General features: G+C 41.2%; 1 protein-coding gene across 1 annotated transcript; it reads left to right on the top strand.

Annotated features, from left to right (window-relative positions):
- The first annotated feature begins 1,238 nt into the window (after positions 1-1,238).
- Positions 1,239-19,616, top strand: matn3a (matrilin 3a). The gene is made up of 10 exons (XM_047801988.1): positions 1,239-1,957; positions 6,478-7,053; positions 11,736-11,930; positions 12,916-13,089; positions 13,859-13,978; positions 15,114-15,233; positions 15,775-15,894; positions 17,271-17,369; positions 18,555-18,621; positions 18,744-19,616. The coding sequence occupies exons 1-9, from the start codon at positions 1,783-1,785 to the stop codon at positions 18,608-18,610; spliced, it is 1,635 nt and encodes a 544-aa protein (XP_047657944.1). The 5' UTR covers positions 1,239-1,782; the 3' UTR covers positions 18,611-18,621; positions 18,744-19,616.
- The last annotated feature ends 1,808 nt before the right edge of the window (positions 19,617-21,424 follow it).

A 21,424-nucleotide genomic window follows, 5' to 3' on the forward strand; every position in this document is an offset into this window, starting at 1 on the left:
GCCAGAAGTCACTGCTGTGTTTATATTTAGCAGTGCATGTTAGCTGTAATAACTGTTCAGCACTTACTGTGAGATGAAAGCACTTACTTTGGATGGGTTGAACACAGAGAACGAATTCTGAGTATGGGTCACTGTACTTAGCCGTATGTCACGTCACGTCACATTTATTTTCCTTCTTTCTTCCAGCAGTAGACTGAACCTTCAGTATATTTATGATGGTTGTACAATTTGCCAGCAAGCATGAGAAAAGGTGCACAGTTCTCCTTAGAGAACTGGACTGATAGTATAGTTGATCATATGTCATTCAGCTATAACATTAAACCACCTCCATAATATTGTGTCAACCTCCTTCATCAAGGACTCATCAAGGCATGGACTCAACAAGATCTCTGAAGGTGTGCTGTGCTACCTGACACCAAAAGTTGTAAAGTGGAGCTTCCACGGATCAGAATTTTTTTGTCCATCACATCCCACAGATGCTCGATCAGTTCAGTGAGACATTCATGTCCACATTATGTCAAACCAGGCCACCTTCTTCCATTTCCTCCATGGTCCAGTTCATATAATGTATGTAGGAAAAGAACAGATTAATTATTGGCACGCAGTCTCTGTCTGTCTCTCTGTCTGTCTCACTGTCTGTCCATTTAAGTTTTAAAGGCAGGATTTCACAATTGTGCGATTGTAAATAATTATATTATAATTGGAGCTTGCATTTTTTTTCAAAATGGCCGCGTATTTTCTGCAGATTTGGGCCGAGACACGTGGTCACATCATCAATACCAACATTAAGCCCTCATCAGTTAATGTTTGTCAAACACGAGTGCAGATGTGATAGAAAGTAATTACATATTTGCTTTAAAATAAAAATTATATTATAAATATTTATAATGGGGGCCACGGTGGCTTAGTGGTTAGCACGTTCACCGCACACCTCCAGGGTTGGGGGGTCGATTCCCACCTCTGCCTTGTGTGTGTGGAGTTTGCATGTTCTCCCTGTGCCTCGGGGGTTTCCTCCGGGTACTCCTGTTTCCTACCCCTATCCAAAGTCATGCATGGTGGGTTGATTGGCATCTCTGGAAAATTGTCCGTAGTGTGTGAGTGTGTGAGTGAATGAGAGTGTGTGTGCCCTGTGATGGGTTGGCACTCCGTCCAGGGTGTATCCTGCCTCGATGCCCGATGACGCCTGAGATAGGCACAGGCTCCCCGTAACCCGAATGAATTAATGAATGAATGAATATTTATAATAAAGTTTCGTATTTTTTATTGTAATTGTAGCTAAATATTGCAAGTAACCCAAAATGTGAATTTGTAAAAAGTTCATCAGAAAGGTTTATCAGACGTTTACTACTAAGCTAATTTGCATATGAAAATATGCTAATTTGTAGCAGCATTGCCAGAGGTTTACCACAAATAGTTTAACATGATACTGCAATTCTTGTAAGTTTTAATTGGATTTAGTAAATTAAGTAAGTAAGTTGTTTTATCTACCCGACAACATCACATGAAGGATTCTCAAAACTAGAGAGAAGATGATTTAAAAAAAAAAAACTCAGAATTTTTCCAGGCATGTTATTTTTTTTTCTGCTATAAAATCATTAAGGCGGTCAGAACTGATCACATATCATTTAGTAACCACCCCTTAATATTCGGATTGGACAGGAATTGTACACGTTTTCATTCCAGGCTCTTCAAATAGCACGTGGCCACAAGCGCTTTGGTGTCAGTCGGCCGTAGAGACAGAACAAGAAGCTTCACAAGAAGTGTTTCGTGCTCCTCAGCACAATGAAGTCCTTCATCGCAGTTTTACTCTCTTGCCTTTCATTTCTCCTGGTGGATATTTCTGACTGTTTCAATGTTATTTATCCATCACAGTTTTTAGCTCAAAGTTATGCACAAAGAAGAAACGATGCAAGTCCATCCAAGTCCAGGCTCCCACCGAGGACGCTCAATCCAGCAGGTAGAGTTTGATTTAGTCTCACTAAAATAAATCTCACCTGACTTCTTTGTAAGTCACACCAGTGTAACAGTTATTACATCATGATACACTTGATAAAGTTATGTTTTCCTGACTATAAATAATTCTAATTAATTGTGAACGCATAGAACGAAGTTTAATCTGCATTCGGTCTCATCGTGCATCAACTAATGGAACATACAGCATATGTTTTCATTATTATTATATATATATATATATATATATATATATATATATATATATATATATATATATATATATTATATAATTATTATTTTACTCGATGCACTTCTCCAACCTTTCACATACACACCTTTGTGTGTAACTTTCATTTCATCTACAGAGAATATCTATCATAGAAATGCCCGAAATCTCATCTCTAAAGAAACCTTCTATGCAAACATTAAAGGAGCACTTCAGTGTTTTTCAGCCTGATTTCTATCCACCACATTGAAATGCGGTTGTTTTAAATGAATTCGAACATCCAGAAATTAAAGAGAGACAAATATGTGACAAAACTGTTGTATGGCTTGATTTAAAACTTTGCATCAGATTATTTGTACAGAAATACACACATAGCTACAGTAACCCATGTCGTTTCTTCTCTTAAAAAAGTAGTTTTATCTTGTATCTATGTTGTAATATGAATTATAGACAAACAGACATTATACTTATATACAAAGCGGAACAAATAAAAAGTATGAAAAATATAATAAAGGCTATAAAAGCTAAATGGTGGTCTGGTGGCTAGTATTCGCCGCTCTCTCTGCCGCAGCCTGTGTTCGAGTTGCAGTCAGGGATACGTGTTGTTTATCAGCAGTATACAGTAATGGTCAAAATGACAATAAAAGCTTCTCGACTTGAGACGGAAGCAGTGGTTAAGGTGTTGGGCTACCAATCGGAAGGTTGTGAGTTCGATTCCTACGTCCACCAGGTTCCTACTGTTGGGTCCCTGAGCAAGGCCCTTAACCCTCAATTGCTCAGGTGTATAAAAATGAAATAAAAATGTAAGTGAATAAGGGCGTCTGCTAAATGCTGTAAATGTAAGTATTTTTTATACTAGATTATTATAAACATTATTCAGACACGATTAACTGATGAAATTATTTTCAGTATTGAATTCAGTAATGGGGACACGGTGGCTTAGTGGTTAGCACGTTCGCCTCACACCTCCAGGGTCGGGGGTTCGATTCCCGCCTCCCCCTTGTGTGTGTGGAGTTTGCATATTCTCCGCGTGCCTCGGGGGTTTCCTCCGGGTACTCCGGTTTCCTCCCCCGGTCCAAAGACATGCATGGTAGGTTGATTGGCATCTCTGGAAAATTGTCACTAGTGTGTGAGTGTGTGAGTGAATGAGAGTGTGTGTGTGCCCTGAGATGGGTTGGCACTCCGTCCAGGGTGTATCCTGCCTCGATGCCTGATGACGCCTGAGATGACGCACAGGCTCACCGTGAAAAGCGGTAGAAAATGAATGTCAAGCTGTTTAGTTTTCAAGTAAACAGCTTTCCGTTATTTTTCCTGGTACAGAGAAAGTGATGAGCTGCGGTAATCACGTATAGACAGAAGGTTACAGCTGTGGTGGCTGGAGAGCAGGTTGGATTAAAAATGTTGGAGTATTCCTTTAAAAGCTTGTTGTGTAATATGCATGGATATTGAAATTCCACCTTCTTTTTAGTTGTGACTATAAGGCATGAATTTTACTTGTAAACTTGTAAACAACTGTCGTCTTGTCTGTATGTCACTAATTTGAAATCCGACATTTCCCTGTTGGTGGTCCGTAGTAGACAGCAGTAAATACAGGTTAAATGGAGAGCGGTATCTTCACAAAGACCAGACAAAGGTATTGGCACAACTGGTAAACTATCCAATACTTGAGAGTCTTTCTCCAGCTAAGGTTTTTGAGTGGAAAATAGACTTATCGGCATCAGAGGAAAGAGCGTCTCCATCGCAGGAGAACCTGCAGCTGCAGGGTGAATGAGCGCCGGTAGTCTGCCACAAAGTAGCAGCTCCTGAAGGTTCAGAAGGACGTGTTGAAGTCACGGGAGAATCGCGTTCAGGTCAGGAAGAAACGCTTTCAAATACAGTTGAACAATCGCCTGTGTTTCCAGAATTATCACCTGAAGGTCCAGACAGGCCACATGCAGGAAAGAGACAATCACCAGAAGTTCAAGAACAACCACTTGTAGTTCCTGGACTTTCAAATTTAGTACCAAAAATTTTGTTGAAAAATCCAGAAGATTCAATTGTGTTTCCAGAACCTTCACATGTGGGTCCAGAGCAGTCACTTGTAGGTCAGAAGAAATCTCGTACACATCCAGAAAAATCTCTTAAAATTCCAGGACTTTCATTTACAAACCCAGAACAGTCACTTGTTGATCCTAAACTGTCACCTAAAGGTCCAGATCATCCATCAGCAAATCCAGATCAATCACACATCCTAAAAGGTGAACCAGTGATGCCTTTCCATCCCACATCTCCTCCAGTACACCAGTGGACCTGGATAACCTCAGCACTGCAGCCAAATCTCTCAATGCCAACGTCCACTCTGGCGCCACAGCTATTCCGTGAAGCCACATCATCTCATCCCGTGCCAGCGTTCACTCTGACACCACAGCTGTATGCTAACACGACCTCAGCTCAGCCGCAGTCTCTGTTTAGGGCAGGGAGGACAGGTACTCATAAATCAGCTGCTAGTGTCACGTCTCAGCGTTGTGAAAGCAGAGCTTCTTTTATGCTAAAGGTGGATTCAGGTGTATGACATCATTTCGAATTATATTTCATTTCATTTGGCCTTAAATTTAAAGTAGCTCATGAATTTGACCAAAATCAATGAACTCTATTTCCCAGATGCCAAAAAAAAAAAGGACTTTCTGACTGTTTGGTTGCGTCCAAGTCCAGCACTGACTATGTTTGTCACGTCTCACTCCACACTGGGGGTTAAAATGAAGCTATTATGAGGGCTAAGGATCTGTAGTCTTTCATTATTATGTGGCCATATAGGAGTGATATATTTATAGAAACCTTCCAGAAGGAAAAAAAGTTTGCTAATTTTTCACACAAATGTTTGTATCTTGGGGGGTGGGGGGGGGGGGCACAGCGGCTTCGATTCCCACCTCCACCTCGTGTGTGTGGAGTTTGCATGTTCTCCCCGTGCCTCGGGGGTTTCCTCCGGGTACTCCGGTTTCCTCCCCCGGTCCAAAGACATGCATGGTAGGTTGATTGGCATCTCTGGAAAATTGCCTGTAGTGTGTGATTGAGTGTGTGAATGAGAGTGTGTGTGTGTGCCCTGTGATGGGTTGGCACTCCGTCCAGGGTGTATCCTGCCTCGATGCCCGATAAAGCCTGAGATAGGCACAGGCTCCCCGTGACCCGAGTAGTTCGGATAAGCTGTAGAGAATGAATGAGTGTTTATATCGTCAAATTACACACGTCTCACACTCAAAGCCAAAGTCCTGACTCGTTTTAGATCAGACTTGCCGATTGAAAATTTTAAAAGTTTATACTGATTGAAAATTTCCCACCAGTCAAATTCCATCCTGCCGAATTGAACGGAACACCGGTGAACCGGGGGAAATGGTTGCAGTGGTAATGCACCATAGTAAAATCCATGAGCTTTAGAACACATAGTAACAATTAATAAGATATAAATATTTTACAAATGAATAAAATTGTGGCAAATGTATGAGTTCAGACTAAAAAAAACAAAACAGAATATGCTGTTATAGGGACTTTAGGATTATTTGACAATATCAACACAGGATTTTTTTTGTTTCTTGTTCACAGCAAAATTTTATCCTTTATAATATTATATGATATATAATATTAATGTCATCAGCCCTCTGTTTATTTTCTCTCTCCTGTCATGTTACTGAGGAACAGGAAAGTGTAAACTCCTCCCATCCTGAAGACTTTACCCTGTTGGAAAAAATTCCAAAACGTCTCCTTTCTAAAAATCAATATGCCAATATATCAATTGAGGGGAAAATCCAGTCCGTTGTGTTATTACATCTTTCTGTTATTTATCCTTTCACATTTACATTTGCAACATATGCTCCACTATATAGCGGTGGACTCTTACTGAATCACCTTCAAGACTTTTTTTTTTAAAACATGACCATGTTCATTTAAAAAAAAAAGTCTCTGCATATTAGCATAAGCCTAGCAGTGCTAAGAAAAAGAGAACTTAAATACAACCCAATGACGTACGACTCAGCAGCTTTTTAAGCTATTTTAAATAATAGACTTTAATATCTGTTGAACATGAGCAGAGTTTTTACCATTTCGGAAACTTCTCTTCAAAAGGAAGCACTAAAAAATACCTTCTTATACGTTCCGTGCTTTTCCTCGTCATGGCATTGGGTCAGATTTAAGTCAGCATGATCTAACCTCTGCTCTTGATCACCAGGAAGCAGTTGGTTGTGAGTGTCTTACTAAACATCTAACCAACAAAATAACAGTCTTTATAAATGATAAAAGCTTAATAAAAGATTATTTTTTGCTCTCAGCTACGGATTCTCACTGTAGGAGCCGCCCGCTGGACCTCGTCTTTATCATAGACAGCTCTCGCAGTGTGCGTCCAGGTGAGTTTGAGAAGGTTAAGGTCTTCCTTGCGGACATGGTGGACACTCTGGACATCGGTGTCGATGCCACTCGGGTGGCCGTGGTGAACTATGCCAGCACTGTAAAAATCGAGTTCCTGCTCAAAGACCATCTGAAAAAGGAAAGCATGAAGCAAGCGCTCAGCATCATCGAACCCTTGGCTGCAGGGACCATGACCGGTCTGGCCATCAAGAAAGCCATGGAGGAGGCCTTCACCGAGCAATCGGGGGCGCGGCCAAAATCGCAGAAGATCGCAAAGGTGGCTATCATTGTAACAGACGGCCGCCCACAGGATCAGGTGGAAGAGGTGTCCGCTGCAGCCCGAGCCTCAGGAATTGAGATCTACGCCGTGGGGGTGGATCGAGCCGACATGCGCTCGCTCAAGCTCATGGCCAGCAATCCACTGGAAGATCACGTGTTCTACGTGGAGACCTATGGCGTCATCGAGAAGCTCACCTCCAAGTTCAGGGAGACTCTGTGTGGTAGGAATACATACAGGGTTGGGGTCACCATTTGTCTAAAAATAGCTTCATTTAATTAAATATTATTAAAAGTATTGACAATGTTTGGAGGATTTTTCGATTAAAAAAGATTGTAAATCACATTTTAAGTTGAATTTTAGATATTGCATTTTATGCATTTGGATTGATTGAAGAATTAATTCTGCTTTGAGAATTTAGCACTTTAAATGTACATGTGGGGGCACGGTGGCTTAGTGGTTAGCACGTTCGCCTCACACCTCCAGGGTTGGGGGTTCGATTCCTCCGCCTTGTGTGTGTGGAGTTTGCATGTTCTCCCCGTGCCTCGGGGGTTTCCTCCGGGTACTCCGGTTTCCTCCCCCGGTCCAAGGACATGCATGGTAGGTTGATTGGCATCTCTGGAAAATTGTCCGTAGTGTGTGTGTGTGAGTGAATGAGAGTGTGTGTGTGCCCTGTGATGGGTTGGCACTCCGTCCAGGGTGTATCCTGCCTCGATGCCCGACGAGGCTCCCTGTGACCCGAGAAGTTCGGATAAGCGGTAGATAATGAATGAATGAATGAATGAATGTACATGTACATGCATGCGGTTGAACTGTTTTCCTGCTCTCCATCCACAGCTGCGGAAAATCTAACCGACTGATCTCTTTCAGGAAAATGACCCGAACTCCTGTTCGATTGCAACATTTTAGTTTACGCCGTGGCTGCCTTTGTTATTTCAGTCATAGTGTTTACATGGAACAGTGTTAAGATTAAGTGTTGAGACAGATTTAAGAAGAGGCTTGTATTTCATCCTGGTCTCATTTAACTGTAAAATCATATGTATCATGTATTATGAAAAAGAAAAGATAAAGTGTGTAAAAAAAAAAAAGCCGGCAGAAGAAAAAACTAATCAATTGAATTGTCTCAGGTTTAAATAACAACAAAAAAAAAGAGTAACCAAAAAAGAGCTTGTTCCAGGTTCGGATCCCTGTGCCATGGGAAATGACTGCGAGCACATTTGTCTCAGCAGTGGCTCCTCCTTTTACTGCAAGTGTCAGAAGAACTATATTTTGAACCAGGACCAGAGAACATGCTCCCTCAAACGTAAGAGTCTGCAGATGGTGCTAATTACGCCGATATGTCATCATCAGAGTTATGCCTGGGCCACAGTACGAGACATATTCCTTGAAATTGACAGAGATAGATTTTTTTTTTAAATCCCGGGGCATCCGTCAAGCATCGACCTACTTGTTAATCAATAAGCAGAAGCTGAGAACTTGAAGAATTAAAAAAAAAGCATCCACTGACTGTACAGTTCAGTGGATGCTTTTTAATATCTATACGCTATACCATGTTGGAATGATTTTTTTTTATGTTACAGAATTGTGTAAGCCTGCACTAAGCCTGCTGGTCACTTTATTAGGAACATTACGCATCGTTCATCATCCGACATTATCTAGCGGTTACATTTTTTACAGAAATGCTTGAAAGTTTGCAGCTATTCTCTGGATGGAAGCGGCTTGTTGATAAATAAATAAATAAAAAGGTCAGAGAAGAACAAACAGAGAATGGTTTCCACTCATTTTTCGAAAGAACAGGGATATGAGGCTACTCTGGGCACCAAATCTGGACAGATGAAGGTTCTAAAGACTAGGAGACATTTCAGCATGGTTAGATGCAATACAATTCGATGCTGCCACATGATTGGTTGATTAGATAAAGAGATGGTGTTCTTATTTAAGGTGGGCACGGTGGCTTAGTGGTTAGCACGTTCGCCTCACACCTCCAGGGTTGGGGGTTCGATTCCCGCCTCCACCTTGTGTGTGTGGAGTTTGCATTTTCTCCCCGTGCCTCGGGGGTTTCCTCCGGGTACTGCGTTTTCCTCCCACAGCCCAAAGACATGCATGGTGGGTTGATTGGCATCTCTGGAAAATTGTCCGTAGCGTGTGAGTGTGTGAGTGAATGAGAGTGTGTGTGTGTGCCCTGTGATGGGTTGGCACTCCGTCCAGGGTGTATCCTGCCTCGATGCCCGATGACGCCTAAGATAGGCACAGGCTCCCTGTGACCCGAGAAGTTCGGATAAGCGGTAGAAAATGGATGAATGAAGGGATGTGGGATGAAGGGATGTGGGATGAAGGGATGTGGGATGAAGGGATGTGGGATGTAGGGATGTGGGATGAAGGGATGTAGGGATGTGGGATGAAGGGATGTAGGGATGTGGGATGAAGGGATGTAGGGATGTGGGATGTAGGGATGTGGGATGTACGGATGTGGGATATAGGGATGTGGGATGTAGGGATGTAGGATGTAGGGATGTGGGATGTAGGATGTAGGGATGTGGTAGCCTAGTGCCCGATGACGCCTGAGATAGGCACAGGCTCCCCGTGACCCGAGAAGTTCGGATAAGCGGTAGAAAATGGATGAATGAAGGGATGTGGGATGAAGGGATGTGGGATGAAGGGATGTGGGATGAAGGGATGTGGGATGTAGGGATGTGGGATGAAGGGATGTAGGGATGTGGGATGAAGGGATGTAGGGATGTAGGGATGTGGGATGTACGGATGTGGGATATAGGGATGTGGGATGTAGGGATGTAGGATGTAGGGATGTGGGATGTAGGATGTAGGGATGTGGTAGCCTAGTGCCCGATGACGCCTGAGATAGGCACAGGCTCCCCGTGACCCGAGAAGTTCGGATAAGCGGTAGAAAATGGATGAATGAATGAATGTTCTTATTAAAGTGGCTGGTGGGTGGTCATTAGGTGTCACATTACAATTAAGGTATTAATTTATACATATTCTTAGATAGAAAGTGTGTTTTTTTATTTTCTAATTTGTAATATATTTCTAACACTTCAAAAGATTGTGCGTTTCACGAGACCGTATGTAAAGCTGTAAATATTAAGTATAATTTTTATTATTTTGATTTAGGAAGTAGATTATGAGTATTAGTATTTTTTATAAAAACAGGATAATCTAAGAATACGATTATTTTAAATCCAGCAACAAGCTCGAACTCAGGAAGGCCAAATTCGGACAAAACCTGCCCAATTTTTCCCTATTGTGGCTCAGGCATTAGTTATTTTTTTGGTTGTATACAACAAGACATCAGTAAAAATCCTTCTTGACTAACCGACTGACTTAGTCATTCATTAAAAAAAATGAAAACTCCTCCACAGCTTTTGTTATGACTCTAAAAGTCATACAAAATGATATATTACGTGATACATATTATATTGTTCCAATTCAAGCACAACTATATTTTTTGTGCTATGTGTATAACAGAAGAAATCCAACAGAGCAATCAGCTGGATTAAAACCCTGATCCATCTCATGCTATGGAATATAGATGGATGGTCGTCCTGCATAGAACCTGTAACAGTGTCATGATGCTGAAGATCACATGCAGGCAACGTCGTCTCCCGGTTCGCACTAACGTTACTCTTCTTTTCAGCTCAGTGAAACGTTTTTTTTTCTCTCTCACTAGCGAGACAGATGACAAATGTGTGTCCTGCATCCTGGTGTTTCTGCTTTATTTGGATTCCATGACATGGATGTTGGTTGAGTATCAAATTAGCAGATCGAGTATATGGGATGAAAACACTTCTGGGGTTCATTATTTGTTAAAGAATATTTGGCGCTTAAAACGTTTGGTTTTTGTTTTGTAGCAATGTTGATATAATTACAGTATGTAGGGATGTGGGATGTAGGGATGTGGGATGGGATGTGGGATGAAGGGATGTAGGGATGAAGGGATGTAGGGATGTGGGATGTAGGGATGTGGGATGCAGGGATGTGGGATGTAGGGATGTAGGTATGTGGGATGTAGGGATGTGGGATGTAGGGATGTGGGATGTAGGGATGTGGGATGTAGGGATGTAGGGATGTGGGATGTAGGGATGTAGGGATGTGGGATGTAGGGATGTAGGGATGTAGGTATGTGGGATGTAGGGATGTGGGATGTAGGGATGTAGGGATGTAGGGATGTGGGATGTAGGGATGTGGGATGTAGGGATGTGGGATGTAGGATGTAGGGATGTAGGGATGTGGGATGTAGGGATGTGGGATGTAGGGATGTGGGATGTGGGATGAAGGGATGTGGGATGAAGGGATGTAGGGATGTGGGATGTAGGGAAGTGGGATGAAGGGATGTAGGGATGTGGGATGAAGGGATGTAGGGATGGGGGATGTGAGATGTAGGGATGTGGGATGTAGGGATGTGGGATGTAGGGATGTGGGATGTACGGATGTGGGATATAGGGATGTGGGATGTAGGGATGTAGGGATGTTGGATGTAGGATGTAGGGATGTGGTAGCCTAGTGGTTAAGGTGTTGGGCTACCAATCGGATGGTTGTGAGTTCGATTCCTACGTCCAGACTAAGCTGCCACTGCTGGGCTCCTGAGCAAGGCCCTCAATTGCTCAGTTGTAAAAAAAAATGAGATAAAATGTAAGTCGCTCTGGATAAGTGTGTCTGCTAAATGCTGTAAATGTAAATGTAATTAACAAGCCTTTGCAAAGGAACCTCCTATTCCTCTTTCCATTACATCACATCTGTGTCATAAATGTGGTTATGAACTAAGAATTTGGTTCAAATTAGATGTTATTCTGAACATCATGCAATACAGAGATTTGTGTTTCTTTAGCAAAAGATACCGACTTCTCCTTTTAAAGTAATTATTACGGTGTATAAACTTATCCGTTCCAGGTGTATCCCCATGCAAAATGGGACACAGCTGTCAACACATCTGTGTTGGAAGCGGCATGTCCTATTACTGCAAGTGTCGTCCTGGTTATGTCTTAAACGAAGACAAGAGAACGTGTTCTGTCAGCAGGGACGATGGCCGTGATGGTGCAGGCAATGGACATAATGATGCCAACAGCGAAGGTGAAAGTAGCACCAGTGAGTTTAAAATGTCATGGCGGAAATGGTACAATATAATTACCGAGGAACTCGGTAGTAATTAAGACGTAAATATGTTGTACCCTCCCAATGAAATTATAATAACCCTACTTTAGATATTCGGCGGAATCCAATAAGTGTGGCGCATTTCAGAAATCATATAAATTAGATAATATTTTGTCTTTTGCTTATTGCGAATGTTTTAATTTCGAGCAAATATCGTGTAACACTCCTGTCCATATACCCAACCAATACCTAGCTTTTGCTTCCACAAGTACCAAGCAGGGAGGGTGTGTAAGTCCTCCAAGACTTGTGAAGCCACCACATGTTACTGAGCCGCGGCTGTGTATTTAACCTTACCATTAGACAGTGTCAGTGTGAATGGCAGGGGAATGAGAAATGTTATTTAACACAGCGAGTTTTTCTCTTGGACTACCAGCCACACTTGGCAGGATTTAAATTTGCGATCTCCCGTGAATACTTTTTTATTGTGCCACCTGGGAGCCTAGATCTGCCTCAGCAAGATATTGCAAGATAAATGCAAAAAAATATTACAATCAATCCTAAAGTCCTGGTATGGTGTCTGTATGCAGGTTGGAACTAAAATAGGACAAAGGAAAGAAATTTAAAGTTCATTTCACTTAACGTTTCACTGGAATTGAAGGTCGCGGGTGAACAATCTAATGCGTAAAGGGCCAGTGTGAGTGCAGGGTTTCATTTCAACCAAGCAGCCACACCTAATGAAAGTCTAATGAAAGCTAAGATCAACCGATAAAACAGGTGGAATTACAATGATATAAAAACCTGCACCCACACTGGTCCTTTGGGGACAAGATTGGACACCATTGGACCAAAAGCTGTACTTATGCATACAGTTAACATTATTATTTAATAACCAATAATTTCTCATATATTATCACATTTTAACATAATCCCAAAACATTCAACTATGCTATTTCAAATATATGTTCATGACTTGTTCCAGGTGTCGATGCTTGTGCACTTGGTCATGACTGTCAGCACACTTGTGTGAGCAGTGGCTCCTCCTATTACTGCACCTGCCCCTCTGGCTTTGTCTTGACGCAGGACAAGAAATCTTGTTTCAAGGCCAGTGTTGGTGATGATGGTGATGATGGTGATGATGATGATGGTAATACCAGTGAGTCACTTGCTGTAATGTGTCATAAATGGCAATGACTTGTTTCATGCCAATTTATGACCATTTGACATCCAGTTCTAACAGCGTAGCCTCATATTCCTGTAAAGATTAGACATATGGATTTCTCCAGACTCTCCTTCCTCATGACTCATTGCAGGTCTGGACCAATGTGGAATGGGACATGACTGTGAGCACATTTGTATCAGCAGTGATGTCTCCCATCACTGTGAATGCCGAGGAGGTTTTATCTTGAATGAAGACAAGAAAACTTGTTCACGTAAGACCTTGTAGACCAGGCTATTCATCTAAGGGCTCAAACACCGTACGTTCACTCCAACCGAACAGATATCACTGAAACAAAGCCTCGTAACCTGGTATGGTGCATTTCACTGGTATGTTGGTTGGAGGAACTACTGTTAAACATTGCAGCCAAAAACTGAATAGTCCTGTTGTAGATTGTAAAATCAAATCTAAAGGACAGTCCACAGCTCTACTTTGGTTATTAAAGGTTCGGAAGTATCACATAGACAATGTCAGCATTTATTACGTGCGGTTAAACCCAAGGGTCCTGTAAAGAAGTGGAAGTGACTTAATGATCTCCAAAATTGGCACTCGTGGCAGGGAAAGCCGTGAGGAGTATTATAATTTTAATGTGTAGAGGAAACACTTGGTTAAAGCATTAGCCTTACAAGCTGAAAGCTTACTCTCAGTTTCCTGTATGCATACAAGATCTGGAATTCTCCAGTGTTTTTCTCCTGACTTGTTGCAGGTCTGGACCAGTGTGGAATGGGACATGACTGTCAGCACATTTGTGTCAGCAGTGATGGCTCCTATCAGTGTGAATGCGGGAGGGGCTATGTCTTGAATGAAGACAAGAAAACTTGCTCACGTAAGACCTTGTAGACCAGGCTATTCATGTGAGAGCTCTGCATGTTCACTCCAACCGGACACCTTACCAAGTTTATTCCTTTTAATACCAAGGCTTCAATATTTTGTGTGTACTAGAGGTCTTCTTGGGTCTAAAGAAATGTACCTGACCCGAAGTGACCCGAATCACTTTTTACCCGAACCCGACGTGCATAATTTTTTTTTTTAAAGAAAGACCCGACCCGGAAAAACTAGACCCGAGTCCGACCCGACCCATTGGCAATTTTTTTAACCGACTGGACCCGAATGTTGCATAGCTCTACACTAAAGTAACCGTAAAGTAAAAAAGTAAAGTAAAGTAAAATTGATTGACAGGTCTGTTTCAAAGAAAATTAGCTTACCGCCAGCCACACGTCGCCAGCCACATGTCGCAAGCGGTCTTGGCAAACAGAGGAGAGGTTGGAAAAGGACTCGAGTCGATGCACACACGCAAGATACAGTTGTCCGGGTCTTCTCGGGTCCGTTCGGTAAAAACACATTCATTTTAAATTACCCGAGACCCGATGCCGCTATTATTAGACCCGACCCGTATCCGAGGCACACGTGAAACTTTTAGAGCCGAACCCGCTCGGGTCTCAGGTTGGACATCGGGTTTTCGGATCTAAGTGGACCCGTGAAGACCTCTAGTGTGTACCATCACCATGAAATCATTTTGAGAAGTGAGAGGCATCTACTTCTTGATTAGTCGTGCATGGTGGCATTCTGTAACTTTAATCAGTTGTGGTGTGCACAACCTAAACAATCTTTCTCTGGTACAACGGTGAGAAAAACTATTGGGCACTGCAGTCTTCAAGAGCCAAAACTAAATAGTCCTGTTCTAGAATACAGAACAAAATTTGATGGTCAGATTCCCAAGATGCTCTAAGTTGGTTAAGTCTTTAAGGTTTAGGAGTATTACATAGAAAACTTTGACATTTTTGTATTAGTGGAATAAATAGGGGGAGGTTGGACATAATCTTTGAATGGAAATTTGTTCAAGGGGATGAAAACCTTCAAGGGTAAGAATTTAGCATGCAACTTACTTATAAACTGTTTGCATGTACTGAAGATACCACCATCTGGATTTTTGCCAGCGTCTTCCTTATGACTTGTTGCAGGTCTGGACCAGTGTGGGATGGGACATGACTGTGAGCAAATTTGTGTCAGCGGTGCTGACACCTATCACTGTGAATGTCAGAAGGGCTTTGTCTTGAATGCAGACAAGAAAACTTGTTCACGTAAGACCTTATAGACCAGGCTATTCAAGTGAGGGCTCAAGCTCTGTACGTTCACTCCAACCAGGCACCCTACCAAGTTAAAGATGAAGCTCCTATTCCAATCCCAGCAAGGATTTTAATTTAATTCATGCTTTTGTTTTAAAATGTTGAAATCAAACCGTATAACTTGGTATTGTTCTTTTCACTGGTATGTTGGTTGGAGAAACTACCGATAGATGGTGCAGCCTTTAACACAGAGCCTTCAGCATTGAATAGACCTGTTGTACACTATAGAATCAGATATACAAGTCAGTATCCTAAGGCTTAAAATTGTTAATAGGATTATTGTTTTTGATTATTGCATGATTTAAAACATGTGTTTTCATAAAGGGAGAGGGCATTAGGCATGATTTTAAAGGCCCTGACTTTGTAATAGTGGGGTAAAAGTCACCCCTGTTTAAACCACTCATCTACAGTACATACTTTCATCTGCAAGTAGCTAATATTCCAGTAAAGATACACCATTAGGATTTCTCTGGTGTCTTCCCATGACTCATTGCAGGTCTGGACCAATGTGGGATGCGACATGACTGTGAACACATTTGTGTCAGCAGTGATGGATTCTATCACTGTGAATGCCGAAGAGGTTTTGTCTTGAATGCAGACAAGAAAACTTGTTCAAGTAAGACCTTGTAGACCAGATCATTTCATCTGAAGTTCTAGCCAATCTATTCCAGACATTTGGCCAAAAACAAAGACAACTTTGATATAATGCTTAAAAACCAGGTATGGTGTATTTTACTGGCATTCTGATTGGAGAGTCTACTCTTAGATATTGTAACCCTGATGTCAAACTGAACAGTCCTGCTGTAGACTATAGAATCGAATCTATAAGCCAAACAGAGAATGTTTTTAGAGTCTGTATGGTTTTATAGAAAGAGTCAGCTTTGGTCAATGGTTAAAGGTGGGGTCTCCGTTGTTTGAGAAATGCTATGTTGGGCCGCCAAACAAAACAAAAACAAAACTAACGTGTAGCCAATGAGCAGAAAGGGGCGTGTCTTGTCAGTATGGGCAGAGAGAGTGTTCAGTGCACATGTGTGACATTGGCAGAAAGCGGTTTTAACTTTGACATGGAGGATAAAAACAAAGAAAGAAAGAGAATAAAGGCTTACGATAAGGCAAGAAGTAGGACGTGTTAATATAGGATCAGCTTTCCAGCGCTGGAGAGAACTGAACGTCTTCCGTGTGAAACGGAGCTAAACCTTTCACACACAGTACTACAAAAACACATTTGTATTACCATAATATTACTCATTGAGTTCATTTACTGATAAAAAATATACCCTCGGTCAGCTGCCCCAACAGGTTCCGCCATAATACTTGTCTGGGTTATACTTGGGTTATACTTGTTTGGTGTATGTGTGGGGCGGAGCTATCAAAACAGGGGTGGGACCCATTTGGGTTAGGGGCGTGTTTGTTTTGGTGATTTCAAATGTCAACATTGTCTTTCAAATGACGGAGACCGCACCTTTAATCCATTGGCATGTTTAGGGACTATGGAAGCTGTGTAGAAAACTTTTCTTAACCTATGAGGCTGCTTTCATTGAAAAATGATCTGGCTTAGTCTGGTTATTTAGTTAGGACTCATCTGTCTGTCATTTTGTTTGTGTCCAGAATCAATTTTGTCATTGATTCACAAAAAAACCCCCCACCAAAAACAAAACACCATGTAACACTTGATGTTGCTAAAGCCCATTTGACAACATTAAATAAGCTGTTGCTAAGTGTTATGTTTTTGCTAACAAACTACACAAAACTAATGAAGACACAAGAAATGTTCTTCTTACATGTAATTCAATTAAAGACTTTCCGAATGTGGGATCAATATAAAAATCATAACTAGGATGTTCGATAATTCATTAAAAGATATCCATTGTATAAATGGTAGAGTGTTATAGTTTATATTCTATTGTAATGTCTTATAGGCTAGAGAGTTTTTATATATGTAGGGAAGAGAGTTCTCACCAACACACTATACTGTATAATTCGGATATCTAGAGATGAAGGTGGAAGTCGTTCAGGATCCGTGTCACTGTGAGGCCAGACTGGCTTTCCAAAGACAGACACACAACTCCATCCAGGCCCTCAATGGCAAACATATCCTTTTATTTATTTCTTATTCATGAATGAAACTAAACATCTGTCTTCATGTCAGGACTTAACAAGTGAATCCTCCAGATGAATGTGTCTCTGTGGGTTTCTTTGAGATTCTCCACATACCTCGAAAAAAATACACACTTGTAGACGGATTGGCTGTGCTAAATTCCACCTAGGTGCGAATGCTTGTGTGTCTGCTGCCCTGTCATGAACTTGCATTTCATTCAGAGTAAATTCTTGGGATCGGCTGTGGATCCATCATGACCCTGACCGGGAGAAAGCACTTAGTGAAACGTACTGAAACACCAAACGCAGGTAAAACTTCAAAACATTGCCCTGGGATGACAGCAGAGATGGGGGACTCGAGTCATATGACTTCACTTGAGTCAGACTTAAATCCCAAATTTGAGACTGCTTGACAAATATTAAAAACAGACTCGACTTGACTTTGACTTGACATTCATGACTTGAGACTTGACTCGGACTTGAGTTAAATGACTCAGAGATGGGGGACTCGACTTGACTCGAGTCAGACTTAAGTCGCAAATTCGAGACTTGAGATTGCTTGACAAATATTAAAAAAAGACTCGACTTGACTTTGACTTGACATTCATGACTTGAGACTTGACTCGGACTTGAGTTAAATGACTCAGAGATGGGGGACTCGACTTGACTCGAGTCAGACTTAAGTCTCAAATTCGAGACTTGAGACTTGCTTGACAAATATTAAAAAAAGATTCGACTTGACTTTGACTTGACATTCATGACTTGAGACTTGACTCGGACTTGAGTTAAATGACTCAGAGATGGGGGACTCGACTTGACTCGAGTCAGACTTAAGTCGCAAATTCGAGACTTGAGACTTGCTTGGCAAATATTAAAAAAAGACTCGACTTTGACTTTGACTCGACATTCACGACTTGAGACTTACTTGTGACTTGCACACGTGTGACTTACTCCCACCTCTGGATGATTTTAGATCATTTTAAAAGCTTTCATAAAAGTTTGTTGTGAGAAAAGTAAAGTCTCTATACTCAATAACTTCAAAGACTGAAACAGATATCAAACAATTGCTTTCATATAATAGAAAATCAATATAATGACACATCTTAGTCTGAAATTACATCTTTAAATGGATGAGAATATGAGGGATCAATAATGCGCTAACCTTAACTGCTGTAATACTAGCAGACATCACCAGGAAAGTAGAGCAAATGGAAGGGATGCTGTCTCACAAGTGATCGTTCCTTAGGTAAGTGAGATTTCTACAAATCGTACGCTGCAGCAGACAGCTATCAACAATCGCGATCGAACTGCAAGGTATATGGGAAGCTTCAGACGTTGTTCTGACACGTGGACCGCTTTCTGTTCCAGAAAAGCCGCATTACGGACCACACCGGAACCTCCAGCACAACAACCTCCTGAGCTTCAATACCTCAAGACACCTGGAACATAACGAGCTAATGTTCCGAACGTGTTTCGTTTACTGTTGACTTGTGTGTCACTGGTTCATAACCAATAATACTATCAAAAAAATAACAAGCTGATCTAATTACATGCAGATTAGTGCAAATGTTTTTGCACCTTTCATGGTTCCTAGGCAACAAAACGATCGGAAATGCAATCGCGGTTTTTTTTTTTTAGCCTTAAATATAATATATTTACATTTGTACTATTTAATGGCAGTTTATTTTATGTTACGAATGTACTAATGATAGAGATGTAACTAGATGATTTACATATATTTTAACTTTTTTAAAATTGTATCATCGTACCGTAGCATGACTGTATAAACGTTATACACGAAAATAAATGAACGAACCCATTTCAAATCTTAAGCCTAAGCTGTTAAATGTTTCCTATTCGCCGGTTGAGCAGTGAAACGAGCTACATACGGGAACGAGAGCTCCAAAAATCCGACTGATACTTTTGTGAGACATCTTTTAAGTAAACATCCTGTAATTTAAGTACACCCTGTAATTTAAGTTACACATTTTATTATTGTTGTGCAGGGGCTCCTGCTGAGTTTGAGTTTGGAGAAGCATGAAGAGCATTGGAGAAGCATGAAGAGCAAGAGTGGAGTCTGCACCGGTACCTTATCGTTTAAGCATGGGGTAATAGCAGGTGCGGGGGGAGGTGAGGAGAATGGTTCACTATGAATAAACTATACAAAAGCTGTTAGAAGCGAGAGTCACTATAATGTTTGAGCATGGGGTAATGTTTAAGCATGGGGTAATAGCAGGTGCGGGGGGAGGGGGGTCTGGGTTTGTCTCTTATTTTTGTCTCCCCCCCTTTTTTTTCTTTGATGTTGACTGGTGGGACTCTGTTTTAAATGGCATTCACAAAGCCTCAATCTGTGCCCGCTTGACCTTAATACAGTTTAAAGTAGTGTTCAGATGTCACTATTCTAAAACCAGATTATCTCAAATTTTCCCTAATACAATTGATGTCTGTGACAGATGCTCTGGTTCGCCCTGTACTCTTGCACACATGTTTTTCTTTTGTCCAACTCTAGGAAATATCTGGCAAACTTATTTTGACACCATGTCTAAAGTGCTCCTCAAAACCATTAATATTTCTCCACATTTTCGGCACTCCTCAAGAATACCACCTCTTTTCATCGGTGCAGTTAGAGGTCCTAGCTTTCACTTCCTTGATAGTGAGACACCATCTCCTCCTTAATTGGAAAACAACAAATGCCCCATCCAGTACACTTTGGGTCACTGAGGTCATGTCTTTTCTAAAACTGGAAAAAATAAGATACTCTAATAAAGGTAATCTTGCCAAATTTTACAACAAGTGGCAACCATTTATGCAATTTTTCCAAGCTAGCTAGGCCTGACTCCAACATACAACTTATTTTTTATTTTTTTTATTATTATTATTTTTTTTTTTTTATGGGGGAAAAAAAAAAGGAAAATGTTGTATACAATTATGTTGGTTATTGTTATCCAAATGTATTCATGTTTTTTTTTTTGTTGTTGTTTTTTGCAAACCAATAAATATATGAAACAGACAGATGAGGACCTTTAAACGACGACTGTACTGATAGACAAGGGTTTGTTCCTCTTGTCACTCAAACTACATTTCAGATCTCTGTGTTAATTCTGACAGCAAACACCAATATTTGTGAGTCATAGAGGAGGAGGAAAATAGCCCAGCTTCACTAGCGTCTTTCATCTCAGAGCCAAGGCTGGTTTACTCAGACGTCAGAATGACCCTAAAACACACCGTGATGGATGAAGGTACACTCAGACACTCTCTGTCTGTCTCTCTCTCTCTCCGAACGTATGATGTCTCATACAGGTTCACTCCAGCTTTAGAGTGTGGGGATGGGAACATTCTTAGAAAAGGTTTTCACATCCTGTGCTGTGAGGTGAACACAGAGGTGAGAAATTCCCTGGAGGGTTAAAAAGGTCAAGATAAAATACCAAGGTGTTCTATGTGCTTTAGACGTTATATTGATAGAAGTTATGCGATGTTAATCAGATCCACTGCTCTGCCATTCAGGGGGTTTCTCACTACACACTCCAAAAGTTCCAGTCACTGTCTCAATCCCAGGATTGAAGACTTCGTCAGGAAGGAATTAGTGTTTAGTCTATAATGATCCCAGAAATTACGTCGACCTATTAATTCCTTAGGAGCTCTTAGTTGAACAATTTCACTCGACTACTGTCCGCTTTCACCATGACGAGGATGAGGTTCCCTTCTGAGGACGGTTCCTCTCGAGGTTTCTTCCTCACTTCATCATCTCAGGGAGACTTCCTTTCCACCATCACCGCTGGGTTGCGTATTAGGGACAGTAAGGGAACTTAATTTGATACTTTTTATTAATTTTAGACTTTAGGAAGGTAAGTTCAGTTTAAACCCTAGAAAGGAAATAATATTATCTAAACCTTTAGATGTTTACCTGGTTTTTAGATGACATTACCTGGCTATTAAACTGCAGCTACCTGATTGTTGGAACGTCCTGAAATCTTAACTCACTGTAGCTATCCAGGCTGTATAAATCAGGAAGAAATGAAATTAATTTTTTTTTAACATTCCTTTATATC

This window comes from Tachysurus fulvidraco, chromosome 16, assembly GCF_022655615.1.
Source record: "Tachysurus fulvidraco isolate hzauxx_2018 chromosome 16, HZAU_PFXX_2.0, whole genome shotgun sequence".
In the NCBI taxonomy this organism is placed as follows: Eukaryota; Metazoa; Chordata; class Actinopteri; order Siluriformes; family Bagridae; genus Tachysurus; species Tachysurus fulvidraco.